Source organism: Epinephelus moara, chromosome 16, assembly GCF_006386435.1.
Source record: "Epinephelus moara isolate mb chromosome 16, YSFRI_EMoa_1.0, whole genome shotgun sequence".
Taxonomy (NCBI): domain Eukaryota; kingdom Metazoa; phylum Chordata; class Actinopteri; order Perciformes; family Serranidae; genus Epinephelus; species Epinephelus moara.
In genome coordinates this window covers 1,259,670-1,273,911 of record NC_065521.1, presented here as the reverse complement: position 1 = coordinate 1,273,911, position 14,242 = coordinate 1,259,670, and the positions used below count along the sequence as shown (strand labels likewise).

Here is a 14,242-nt window from a genome sequence, read left to right as displayed (position 1 = left end):
TTCTTTGCATATAAAAAATTCCAAAATTGGACAATCTCGGACAAATACCCAGCCATGAATCCATCTGATGCACATTTATAAATGTCTAATTAACAGTCACGCTTGTAAAATCAGGGAGGAAAGATCATTTAGATTTAACAAACTAAGGACCTAAGAAATAACACTGTGGTAAATTTAACTCACTACACATATTTTCATCCATCAGGAATTAGCTGATACTTTCAATAGCGCAATAAGTTATTTCTCTAAGATCCGACTACTTCCTCCAACTGATCTCATTCTCATGTGAACAGTTCACATATATTTTAAGCCAGAAGTTCCAGCTGGTGAAATGCTGTTTTTGCCATTGCACATTTCTGTAAACTATGAATATGTTACGTTTCTAAAGTGACGTAGTGTATGAGATGACTTGGACAAGCTGCAGAGCACTGTTCCAGACCAACAAACAACAAAACCATTTGTTTTTTAACTAGTCATTGATGTTTTTCCAGCGCAGTATTATCCCTCAGATGTAGGTGTTTTGTAGCAACCTGTCACTATTTTTCTCAGCTGTGTTTTAGGCACTGAACGTGAGTGGTTTGTAGCAACACATCACTATGTTTTCAGAGGCTTTTTAGACATCAAATGTGGGTGTTTTGTAATGCCCCAACGCTATTTAACATGGCTTTATACACACCAAACATGTTGGTTTTGTAGCAACACATCACTGTGTTTCCAACTGCTTCGTAGAAACCAAACATGAGTGTGCAGCAACCTGTTACTATTATTTCCAGTGGCATTATAGGTGCTAAATGTGGGTTTTTGTAGCGATCAGCCGCTTTTAATGGTGCCTTTTTTCACACCAAATGTGGGGATTCTGTAGTGACCAGTCATTGTGTTTTGAGCAGCTTTTTAGGCACCATATATGGCTGTTTTGTAGTGACTTGTCACTGTTTTTCCAGTGGCTATTTAGCCTCCAAATATGGGAGTTTTGTAGTGACTTGTCACTGTTTTTCCAGTGGCTATTTAGCCTCCAAATGGAGTTTTGTAGTGACGTGTCACTGTTTTTCCAGTGGCTATTTAGCCTCCAAATGGAGTTTTGTAGCGACTTGTCACTGTTTTTCCAGTGGCTACTTAGCCTCCAAATATGGGAGTTTTGTAGCAACTTGTCACTGTTTTTCCAGTGGCTATTTAGCCTCCAAATGGAGTTTTGTAGCAACTTGTCACTGTTTTTCCAGTGGCTATTTAGCCTCCAAATATGGGAGTTTTGTAGCGACTTGTCACTGTTTTTCCAGTGGCTATTTAGCATCCAAATGGAGTTTTGTAGCGACTTGTCACTGTTTTTCCAGTGGCTATTTAGCCTCCAAATGTGGGAGTTTTATAGCGACACATCGCTGTTTTAGCAGCAGATTTTTATACACCAAACATAAGGGTTTTGTAGCAACCAGGCGCTGTGTTTCCAGCAGCTTTTTTGCCCTCAAACATGGGGATTTTTCAGTGACTTGTCAGTGTTTTCAGCAACTTTTTAGGCACAAAACATGAATTTTTGATAGCAACCTATCACTGGTTTTCCAATGGAAATAGTGGAATAAAAAGCATTTCTTTTTTTACCAAGACCTCTAAAACTGACCTTTTCCTAACCATAACCACGCGTTAACCAAAGCGTTGCTGAAACATAAAGTTAGAACATATCTGCTCCAGTTTGCAGAAAATACGATGCAAAGGTTTTTTTTCTTTTCTGGGTTGTAAAATGCCTTGCTCGGAGGCAGAGAGAAGATTTTTCACTTCTCTCACTGAGATGTTCCCAGTTTGGATCCCAGTAACCAAACTTCAGACTTCTCAAAGCATCAGAGTGTTTTCATCCCCAGACGGTTGGAGCCAGAAGAGCAAAGCTTGCCCACATAATCAAACTGTATCGGAAACAAGGGCTGCAGAGGGGAAATTTAGAACCAGCATTGATTATTCACTTTGGAAGTCGACATGTTGTCATCTGCTTTTGATATTGAACTTGGCGAGCGCTCAGCTCTCATCAGCGCCTCCTAACATGCACTCGCAGAATTAAAAAAAAAAAGGCAAAACAAGCTGTGCGCTGTACAGTAGTAACTTGATAGGAAATAACCACTTGCGTCGAAAAGATCTGACGACTTTAACTTCAACCTGCGTCTCATGAATCCGACTTGTCACGTGTTCAAGTCCCTTCAGAAAATATTTACACAGAAAGAAAAAAGGGCCACTTACCCGTGCATGGCGTGCAGCGCGTGAGGCTCGTAGTGGTATCGTCCCTCGTGATGCCGCATGTCAATCGGGATGGGTGTGTGGAAGGTGGGGAAGATGTGGTGGGGGGCTGCAAGAACAGAAAAGCAAAGAAGAAGAGATGAGGAAGGGAGGGAGGGAGAGGAGACTTCAAAAAAAGAGCTTGCCTTTCAAAAAAAGAAAAAGAAATTTCAAAGGCAAAAGGGCTACAATAAAGCAACATGAATTTCAGAGCAAGCTGAGCACTTTCGTGTAAAATATTGGCACTATCACACAAGAGAAGTGGAATAAATAAATAATCAAAGTCGTCCTAAGAAATCCTACATCTTGAACATAAAAGATATCCAACCGGGCTTTTGACAAAGACCTGCAGCTAGAGGGTCTTTGAACTAGACGGGATGATGGACTGTGTGGAGGGAAGCTGCAGCCCCGACTCAAACCGGGACTGACAGCACTGGGAAAAGCTTTCTTCTGCTCGCACTCTTCCCTTACAAACAGCATGAGTCTCCTCCGGAGCTGCAAACAACACAGCTAAACCCCCGAACTGACTGAATACACACACTACTGGGTCGACTGTAAACATGATGGCGACTCTAAACGACTGATTTCCTGCCTGTGTTGTGAATTCTTATTGTTGTTTTCAGGATTTAATTAATGCCTGAAGTATTACTGTCTGGTTTTGTTTTGTGTTTACAGGGTTGGAGAGGAAGGATGCATCCGTCTGACCTTCTGCGCTATCAGGTGAGAAAATCATTGGCTTCTCACGAGAGCCAGAAACTTAAAGTAGTTCTATAAAGTCAGGGGATTTACAAGAGAAGCAGATTAGTGAAATGGTCAAACTTAGGGCAGAAGAGGCCGAGATATCCAGACTTTTAGTTTGGCTCGAGCTCTATTAACCCTGGATCCTACATCCCCATAATGCAACTTCATAGGATGTTTTCTTTAGACCCTTCCTTCCTCCTTGAAGCCCCCCTCCTGAAAAATCCCAGCCTGCTCTGATTGGTCAGTATCTCTGGGTATTCCTCATCTCAGCAGCTCTGCACCATCTTTACCCGGCTGCAATGACTTTGACAGAGTATAGCTGCACTTTCTACCATGACAAATCACCAATAAAAGCTTCCAAACAAACCTGACAAGTTCCAGCACGATTATGATCTGAAATCGAGGAAAAAGTAACAATATAAGCAACCACGATTACAGTTTTCCCTGATGTTAGCATGTAGCTACATGTAGCAGTGTATCTGTAGCAGCACTTTCTCCTGTTAAAAACAACCAATAAAAGCTTCTAAACCAAAATCTTTACAACCAGAAAATGAACCTGCAGAAATATGATCCAATATCTGGGAGAAAGTTACAAAATCGTAATAAATATTACATGTTTTCCCGACATTAGCATGTAGCAGTGTATTTGCAGCCAGGGAATGACTGTGTATAGCAGCCATTTTTCCTGTTAAACTTATCAATAAAAGCTTCTAAACACAACCAGACATGCTCCAGCTGGAATATGATCTGAAATCAGGAAGAAATTAACAATATCTGCAACCAAGGTTACATGTTTCCTGGTGTTAGCATGTAGCTACATGTAGCAGTGTACCTGCATGTGTAGCAGCAAAAATATCAGTAAAAGCCTTTAAACTGAAATTTTTACAACCAGACATGTTTCGGCAGAAATTGTATCTGAGATTGGGGAGAAATTAATGACATCAACAACAAAGGTGACATGCTACATGTAACAGTGTATTTGCAGTTGGGGAATGTTTATAACTGTACTTCCTCCTGTCACCTATAAAAGCTTCTAAACACAACTGGATGTTTGCAGCAGAATATAATCCGGAATCAGGGTAAAATCAACATCATTGGCAATCAAGATTACATATTTCCCTGACATTAGCATGTAGCTACACGTAGCAGTGTACTTGCAGTCAGAAAATGGCTTTAAAGGAGGACAGCAGCACTTTCTACTGTGATAAATCACCTATAAAATCTTCTAAACCAAAGTCTTCACAACTGTACATATTCCTGCAGAAATATGATCTGAAATCTGGGAGAAATTTAAGGCATCAGCAACCAAGATTACACGTTTTCCTGGCATCAATGAAATTGCAGTCGGAGAAGGACTGTGTAAAACAGCACTTTCTCCTGTTAAAAACCATCAATAAAAGCCTTTAAACACAACCAGACATGCTCCAGTTGGAATATGATCTGGAATCAGGAAGAAATTAACAACATCTGCAACCAAGATTACATGTTTTCTGATGTTAGCATGTAGCTACATGTAGCAGTGTCCTTGCAGTGGCACTTTTACCCTAAAAATACCCTGATACAGCTTCTAAACAGAACCGGACATGTTCCAGCAGGAATATGATCCAAAATCGGCGAGAAATTAACAACATTGACAACCAAGAGTATATGTTTCCCTTGTGTTAGCATGTAGCTACATGTAGCAGTGTACCTGCAACCAGAGAATGACTGTAGCAGAGAACAACTGCGACAGTCGTTGTAGCAACGATCAATAAAAGCTTCCAAACAAAACCTGAACATGTTCCAGCATGAATATGATCTGAAGTCAGGGGGAAATTATATCAGCATCCAAGACTGCATGTTTTCCGGATGTTAGCATTTAGCTACAAGTAGTAGCGGACCTATGGCCAGTGAATAATGGTGTATAGCAGCACTTTCTCCTGTTAAAAACAACCAATAAAAGCTTCTCAACCAAAATCCGAAATCAGGCGAATTAGACATCACTAGCAAACAAGATGACATGTTTCCCTGATGTTAGCATGTAGCTACATGTAGCACTTGCAGCAGCGTGCCTGGAGCAGATGACCATATACAGAAATCCTTCACAAAAAATGCTGAAAACGGATTATTAAGAATGGTCCGGAGGTTTTTGCTTTTACATAAATCATTATGAAGTTGACACGGTGTCCCAGAACATCTTTCACGTCATATCTCGACGTGGAAATCCATGACCGAACGATATGTGACGAGGTCGGAGTGAGAAGAAGTTGTGAAGTCACATTATCTCTTCATAAAGTATAAATACTACTGAAACAACATCTTGTTTTGATGCCATAAAACTGGATTCGTCTCGCATGAAATCAAAGTTTTGGCCACATGAAGAGCTTGTTTTGTTTCGTTGGTTCAGGGAGTTCACTAAGACATAATTATCTACCATTACAAGCTTAACCATGTACATGATCCAAGACGTGTTGGTTTTTTTATTAGGCTGATATGATTTTGTCGCTCGAGGGCAAATATGTGAGATGGAGCTGCTGGTTCTGCAGTCAAGGTGCATTTCTGCTTGCGTGCACGTTTCATACTCGTTTGTTTTTATGAGGTTTGTGTGTTTGATCGTGCCTCCTTTTAATGGCCCTTTTGATTTCTCATTAAAGCCCTCTTTTCCTTTTGTGGATTCCTCTCCGATCTGGGAAGTTTACCCAAAACATCAGGACTAATTAGCCGCTGTGATAACACGAAACCGCAGAAGATGTCGTGTCTTTATTTTACCACCGTATAAACGAAGCCTTTCCAGCTCTTTAACCGACTTTATGGAGTTTTGTTTCTTGTTAACATTTTTTCTCAGGTTTTTTATTTTGGAAAAGCTCCATGAGGGCATCGCCTCACTCTCATCATCTCCTCCCCGGCTCTCCCTCTGTACAGTTTTCAGATCCCGTTAATTGCAACCTGGTGTGTCTTGTCTCGGAGCTGCCGGATCGCAGAGGACAAGAGGAACAAAAAGACACGGGGAGGAGGGAGAGGTGAGCCAGCTGATCTCTGGATTGCATTAACATTCTTCCTGTGTCACACACACACACACACATACACACTCGCGCACACACACACTCTAGCGGGAATCTCGTAGGGTGACCTGGGATTTGGGAGCGGAGGGGTCAGGGCCACGGATCATTATCTGCTCTCGGACGAGCATTGGGAGGGGATAACGGGGCCTCCCGGGGCTCCCAGGGGCCCGGGACCTGAATGAGTCAGCATTCCAGGTCCATTCCTCTCACTCTGCACCCTGACAGCCTGACCGACAGGCCCGGTCCCCAAACGCCCGCAGAAATAGCCGTCTTTACTTCATTTTCAGTCTGCACAATGCCACCGAGGCCTGACGGGACGAGGCTGGATTCCTTCAGCTTTGTCTCGCCACCGCCATTTTTACCGTCTGAGCTGTGTTTAATTTAAAGGAAAGTCTGCGCCAATGGCAACAGCGACCTTTTTTAGTGGACGCTTTTAGTGTAGAAACGTCTTGATGTGAATTCTGGGTAATATTTTGGTTCATAAGATTCGATATTGCCACTTCCTGTTCTTGAATAAGTTGATTTATTATTATTATGAGGTCGATAGCTCGTTCACACTCTCCAACACACACACACACACACCTACATTCCTATATAGCCATCAGGGGACTGTGAGTGTACACCACCAAGCAGGGACCTCCATTTCTAGTCATTTTCAAAGAACAAAAATTACAATATAGAATTTATTTTAGGGTCTTTTCCCCATGGTATAACAAGGTTCCTGTGTGTCAGAGTCGTGACTGGCTCACGTTAAAGTCGTCTCTGTCTTCGTGCTTGTCATGGAAACAGCCTCGGGCTCGTGTGTTTAATTGATCTGAAACACTGTAATAAAGGCGCCACACCTGACATTCAAAAGTCAGACGGCAGCAGCAGTAACGCTGAGCAGCTGTGAGAACACAAATACACAACACAATATCTCTCTGTCTGTCTCCATCCATATCACTATATCTTTAATGTGTATCTCTAACCATTTTTCTCTTTCACTATTTCTATCTCTGCATCTCTAAATCTAACTTTTCATCTTTCTCCATTTGATTACTCGTCATCTCTATTCCAGTCTCTGGAAACTCTGCATTTGTCTGTCACTATCTTTCTCTCTATTTGTCCACTATCAGGCTCTATTTATTTGTATTTCATCTCCATCTTGATGGTGATTTCTATCTTCATTACTGTCCGTGTCACTGCCTCTCTGTCTCTTTTCATCTCTATCTCAGCGTCTGTTTCAATCTCTGTTTATTAATATTTGTATCACTATCTCTTTCCGTCTCTGTGGCCAAACTGACTGTCCTCTCCATCATAATTAGCCTCTGTCTGACTCCATACACTGTGTAGGCTGAGTAAAGCCAGTATATATACTGTATGTGTGAGGCTGGGGGAGCTTAAGGGCCCCATTCAAAGAGCAGCTCGAGTTGAGACACCATTCATAACAGCTGGGGGTGAATTACAAGAGCGGGGTCGGGGACAAAGAGCAGTTAAATCTGGGTCAACAGAACGTGACGCAGTGAGGAAGAAGTCTTTAAGTCCTTTGCTTAAGCACATGTCACAGTGCTACAGAGGTGAAATACTTCGGGACCAGTTACAGGCAAAGTATGCAAATTTAACATACTAGAGGCACTCCAGTGTTTTGGCAGCTTTCAAATGACTTTCTTAAAAGTTTTGACAGAGTTTGAACACATAATAAACATGATTGTAAAAGAGAAAATTTTGTTTGTTTAAGATTTGGTGAATGCTACACAAGTTTCACACGTCACAGGCCGACTCACAACAGAGCTGAGAATTTTTAAATCCTCGCAACAACGGGCAACTTTGGAGCTTTCAGAGCTCAGATTTCTCTTCCAGTTTGGACACGTTGGAGCTGGAAGAAGCCTGTCAGGTATCCAGCCAGTCCTCCAGCTTTCCTCTGCGGCCCTGCCGTCCTGGCCGGGGGATTGACCAGGCAGGCTTATTCCATCACCGAGACAGCTCCATTGTTCTGCCGCCACAGGAAGAACAAAAGGCGAGCGCTCGGGAGAGTTCAAGAGGCACATTTACCTGATTCACTGGGCCCCGATCCCCCCTGGGCGTACGCAGCGTCAGCCAGCGCCACCGTGCCCTCGCTTAGGCTCCAGCCATCTATTAGTCTTTGCTTGATAACATTTGTTTTAGCGTCTGCAGCGGGCCGACTGCACTTTTTCATAGTCAGCCCCCCCTTTCTGCACGCACACAGCAGAAACACTGTTTTCCTGTGTTGTCTTAAAGTTTATGATCGAACAAGGGCACACGCTAACAAGACTGTGTGCACGACCTTGTGCTTTTTCTAAAACTAAGAGTTCTGCATGAATTCAATTCATTAGAAGCTGTTGAGAAGTTGACAAAACAATCTCACCTCAAGGTCCCTTTGGTGGCTTTAATTCATGGGCGAAATATCCCTCCTCCACTGAGGGTGAATACTCACAAAGCCTCATGCTTTGTGAGTATTCACCCTCAGTGGAGGAGGCTGATGAGGCGTATCCAAAGTTTTTATGCCTCCACACCAGCAGAAGTCGTGGCTGGAAGCATCATGTTTTCAGGTTGTCTGTCCCATTCTCGTGAATACAGTACCTTTAGGAGCACCTCAAGGAAATATCTGCAAATTTGGCACAAACGCCCACTTCAGGATAACCGAATAGATTTTGGTGGACAGAGGTCACTGTTAACTTGCATCCGTCTCATTTACGGGAATGCGATATTTTAAAAAAAGCCCTGAGGGAAGCTTCTCAAATTTGGCACAAACGTCCACTTGAACTCTAGGATAGACTGATTAGATTTTAGTGGTCAAAGGTAAAAAGTCACTGTGACCTCGTGTCTGTCCCATTCTCATGTCGAACTATCACAAGAACACCTTGAGGTAGTTTCCTTAAATCAGTACAAACATCCACCTCACTCTAAAGTTGCGTCCATCTCTTTTAAGGGAATGCTGTATTTTAAGAAGGCCTTGGGAGATTTTTTCAAATTTGGCACAAATGCCCACTTGGACATCAGGATAAACTGATTTGATTTTAGTGGTCAAAGGTCACCCATATCTTGAATCCGTCTAAATTACAGAAACAATATATATTAGAAAGGCCTTGAGAAATTTTCTTAAATTTGGCACAAACGCCCACTGGACTCAACAATAAACTGATCTGATTTTGGTGGTCAAATGTAGAAAGTTGCTGTGTCAAGTCAGTCTTGTGTACGCTGTATCACAAGAACATCTTGAGGTAATTTCTTTAAATTTGGCACAAACGTCCACTTGGACTCAAGGATAAACTGATTGAGGGTTACCACGGTCATGGGAAACCTGGAAAAGTCATGGAAAATGTTGAAAGTTTTAGGAAAGTCATGAGTTTTTGCATAATGTAACGTTACAGCAGGAGAGAAAAAAAATATTTTGGGTCCTTGAAAAGTTATAAAAAAGTTTTGAAAGTTTGTCCATGAAAATGTGTGGGAACCCTGCTGATCAGAATTTAGTAGTCAAAGGTCAAGGTCACATTATTCAGTGTAATGACTCAGGGACAGAAGGGCAGATAATGAATTAGTGATGCTGGTTTTCAGAGGCGTAGAACCACGAGGCAGAAAGTCTAGTTTGTGTTTGGTCCTAAGATCAGGTGTCGACACTCTCATGGCTTTTTGTGTTTAACACTCCTCATTTGGCGTGTAGTTCTCAGCCTGTCCTGCTTTTCTTGGAGACACCAGTGAATCATCACTCTGTCTCCATCAGAGATTTACACCAACTGAAACAGCCGGACTGAAGCCAGTAAAGTGACTGAAGTGACGCTAAAAGATATCAGATCACTGCAGTGACAACTTTCTGTCTCTTTTACTCTGTGAGGGAGGAATCTGAAGATCCTGGCAGGAAATGACAGCAGAGAAGTTGGCTCACGTCCTGAATACACAAACTGCTGCACACCAGCTGTTTGATCCTGAATTCTTCACATGATAACAGATCTTTTTTTTTGGCTCTTTTCCCAAACAAAACACGTAGAATGCATCACTTCCTGAGGAGTATTCCCAGGAAATAGTGACGAGTCAGTGGGAATTACATCACAGCAGGAGAGGAAGGGTTTATAATCTGGATACATGTGTTTCTTCAGTCTACACCAACACGTATATTAAACATATTTGTATTTTACTTTTATCACTAGCACCCTAAAACCTGCAGCTTTTCAGTCAAAGTCTGACAAAGTTTCCAGTTTCCAAAAGTTGCAAATATACCAAACTGAGCCAAATATGTGACTTGTATTTTAAGGGTCAGTTTAATCAAATTACTGTCTTGTCCTATTTTATCTTGTCGTCTCTTATTTTGTCGTCTGACCACCAAATTTTAATAAGTTTACCCTTGAGTTGTTGAAGACAGACTCTATGACTCGGGGTTGATTCACAGCCTTTGCGGGTACTTTATTGAAGACACAACGTACAGCTTCAAATACTGCAACAATGAGTCGGCCCCGTCGAGCAGTTCACCAAACATTCTTATACTCCTCCTCAGATAAACATCATACCTAACTTTCCATGTCTGCAATGTGTATGTGTGTGATTTCCTGCCGTTTCCAGAACTTGCGCTTATCTTATCTTAATACCTGGCGCTTTACCACGTCTTGTTCCTGGCAACGAACTCTGTTTCCCATCACAATGTTTCACCATCACAATGTTTGACAGGTATCCTTGTTCTAAGATTTCTCCCCAGAGTTAGACCATTCAGGGTTGCTCAACTTTAGTAAACATGTTTTGCTTCTAACTTGACCTTAAGCGTCAAGTATTTCTAGGCCTTTTCGCCACCACAGAGTCCAAGTGATCATTTGTGCCAAATTTGATGAAATTCACTCAAGGTGTTCTTACAATATCACATTAACAATAATGAGACTGATGCAAGGTCACACTGACCTTCACCTTTGACCACCAAATTCTAATCAGTTCATCCTTTAGTCCAAGTGGACGTTTGTGCCAAATTTGTAGACATCCTCTAAAAGCGTTCTTGACATATTGTGTTCACAAGAATGAAATATCACATTTATGAGAATGAGATGGATGCAAGGTCACAGCGACCTTTGACCACCAACATCTAAACAGTATGATGATTGTTGAATCCAAGTGGACATTTGTGCCAAAGTTGAAGAAATTCCCGCAGCATGTTCTTGGGATATTGCATTCAAGAGAAGATGGACAACCCAAAAACAAAATGCCTCCAGTCATGGCTGTCGCAGGCATTAAAAAACACACGCAGACCACAAATTTGCATTGGAACTACTTTCAACTAAAACAAACAAACAAACAAACAAAAAAAATAGTCCCTTTGGTAAAAAAAACAAAACAAAAAACTAAAAAGAAACTGTTACTAAAATAGGTTTCTGTGAAATTTAGGTGAACTAACCCTTTAAAGACTTGAACACTGATGTTGCGTCCCACAAAACTTTATTTCAAATTCTTGTCAAGATCCGAAACTTTCCAAAATACCAAATTAGAAAATGTGACTCAACTAAATGTGAAATAACTTCAGTGCTGTGTGTCCACATACTTTTGGCCATGAAGTGTGTATGTGTGATAAAGTATATGAAGAGTTTTTAGACTTTCTGTAGTCACCCTGCTCCCCATTCAGACCAAACCACCATGTGGCTGTGGTGAGGTAGCTCCAGCGGCCCCACTGGCCTCGTGGCCCCGCTGGCCTCAGTGGCCCCGGTGGCAAACCACCACGAGGCAGAGTCACTTATCAGCCTTCGACAGCTGTGTTGAGGCCACGTGCTAATAACCTCCATGCATCACCGGGCTGAAGGTGAGCGCGGTGGTGGCTGGCATTAACAAAATGAGGCAGGCGACCGAGGCAGCGCCGCTGATGGGCCTCCTCCGCTCGCCGTGCCACTAGCGGCATGTTGTTAGCATGCTGTTTGTGCAATTTAGGTACTTAAAAGACTGCGAGGGTCCCAAAGACTGATTGCGCCGTCGAGTAATCACCCACCTCCAATGCACGCCTGATTTATCACCCTCTCGCTTAATAGCACTGCTTAACACACAGGTTTGTCCAGATTAAGTAATTACCTTAAAGCAAAAGTTTATTATCTTCTTGGTCGGGCGCGTGATAAAGGCCCGCTGTCGAGAGGAGCCACGGAAAGGGCTCGTAGCTGCTGAAGGAGAGCGATAATTAAAATACAATGAATTAAATTGTCGCTTCTGGGGCTGTCACCGTGCTCCCCAGCTAACATCCATATTACCCCGCTGGCACCCTTGCTAGGGGGGCGCCTGGGATTATGCCTCGCCCCGGACTGGCGGAGCAGCTGAATGGGAAATTACTCCAAAGGGCCATCTGTAAATTAAACAAAGACCTAGTTCTCCTCCAAAATGAGGAAGAGGAGGGTGAGAGGGAGAGGGGGGACCTGAAGAATCACACCTGAGTGCAGCTTTAGCTCTGTAAGCTTCTCGTTGGGATGTCTTAATGAGGTGGAGGCCTCTGCAGGTACAGATGTTGGACGAACACAGGGGAATCTTTTGAGTGATGCGCCTCCTCTCCTTCGTCGTCGCCGTGGTGATGAATGCATCACAGGTGGGAGACGTCTCTCCCTGCCTCAATCCTCACCGAGGAGGCCCGGACCTCCTCTTCGATCTACAGAAATAGATGGAGGTGAGTGCTGTCGCGTCAGCACTCGGCAGCCTCCCGTGTCGATAAACGCTTCGCTGCACGCCCGACACAATCTGCTGAAGCAGGACTGTCTCTATTTTTTGACCCGGCTGCTCCCCCGGCTCTGCCGTCCGTCCTGACCGGCTTTATTTGACTGCTGTGTTTGTTTGACATTCTGCTGCGGAGCATGATGGAGAGCAGGCCGCTGGCTGACTTCCTCCCTCCTCTAAAGATGGCTCAGACCTCTCAAACACACACACAGAGGGCGCGTCGGGGAATCTGGAGACGCTTCGACTCAGAGGTGGGAAATCAGAGAAAATGAGATGTGAATTCCTTCAGAAATAACTGTGGAGCAGCACCAAGCCAGACGCTCCTTGTTTTCTGAATGAAACATTGAACACAAACTTGTGATCTGACAGACGAACGCTGCCTCTGAACAGAACGATGTCTGGCTTCAGGCACTGCTGGTGTTCAGCTGGCAGCAAGACTTCCACTACAGATCCTTCAAAATAAAAGTGTCCTCTCCATTACAAGCTACAAGCCAACTACATGTTGTACAAGTTATGTCTTGAAATATTCCTGTTGGCCTGCTGCTACTCATGAAAAACTACAAGTCCCATTATTACCCACAGCACAATGTGCCAATCACAGTTGAGTTTCCTGTAATGACGCAGCCAGCTTCAAGTGAGAGACAGGAAAAAGTACGGTACTGCTCATTGTTCTGAGGGACCACAGTTCTGTAAGTCGGATAAATGTCCCATTGGACCGAGAGTCCATTTCTCCAACAGCCTGTGTGGCGGCACAAAGCTGGAAAAGCAGAAAAACATGCCGGTTATGAACATGTGATATATGGCTCAAACGTCACTAAGAACTGCTGCCAAAGGTCAGTAAAAAACGTGATCTATGGCTCAAACGTCACTAAGAACTGCTGCCAAAGGTCAGTAAAAACATGTGATCTATGGCTCAAACGCCAGTAAGAACTGCTGCCAAAGGTCAGTAAAAAACATGTGATCTATGGCTCAAATGTCACTAAGAACTGCTGCCAAAGGTCAGTAAAAAACATGTGATCTATGGCTCAAACGCCAGTAAGAACTGCTGCCAAAGGTCAGTAAAAAACATGTGATCTATGGCTCAAACGTCACTAAGAACTGCTGCCAAAGGTCAGTAAAAAACATGTGATCTATGGCTCAAACGCCAGTAAGAACTGCTGCCAAAGGTCAGTAAAAAACATGTGATCTATGGCTCAAACGCCAGTAAGAACTGCTGCCAAAGGTCAGTAAAAAACATGTGATCTATGGCTCAAACGCCAGTAAGAACTGCTGCCAAAGGTCAGTAAAAAACATGTGATCTGTGGCTCAAACGTCACTAAGACATGCCACGAAAAGTTAGTAAAACACCTGTGTTAGGTGGCCCAAACACCACGGGGAAATGCCATGAAGAGTCAGTAAAAACACCCGGGATCAGAGGCTGAAAAACCTCTTGGAAATGCTGCGAAGAATTAGACTCACAAGTCAGTCTTTAGACGCTTTGCTTAACTAAAGACTGATGACTTTCTCCCTGATTTTGTGTTTAGATGGGCGGATACAATTTCAGAGTT

At 43.1% G+C, this 14,242-nt stretch overlaps 1 protein-coding gene across 2 annotated transcripts in view; it reads right to left on the bottom strand.

Moving 5' to 3' along the window:
* LOC126402107 (zinc finger protein GLI2-like) overlaps positions 1–14,242 on the bottom strand; it is a 111,657-nt gene that overhangs the window by 47,086 nt on the left and 50,329 nt on the right. For both annotated transcript variants that reach the window (XM_050063788.1, XM_050063790.1), the window contains exon 3: positions 2,218–2,323. In XM_050063788.1, the coding sequence (XP_049919745.1) occupies positions 2,218–2,323 (106 nt within the window). The remainder of the gene's footprint in view (positions 1–2,217; positions 2,324–14,242) is intronic.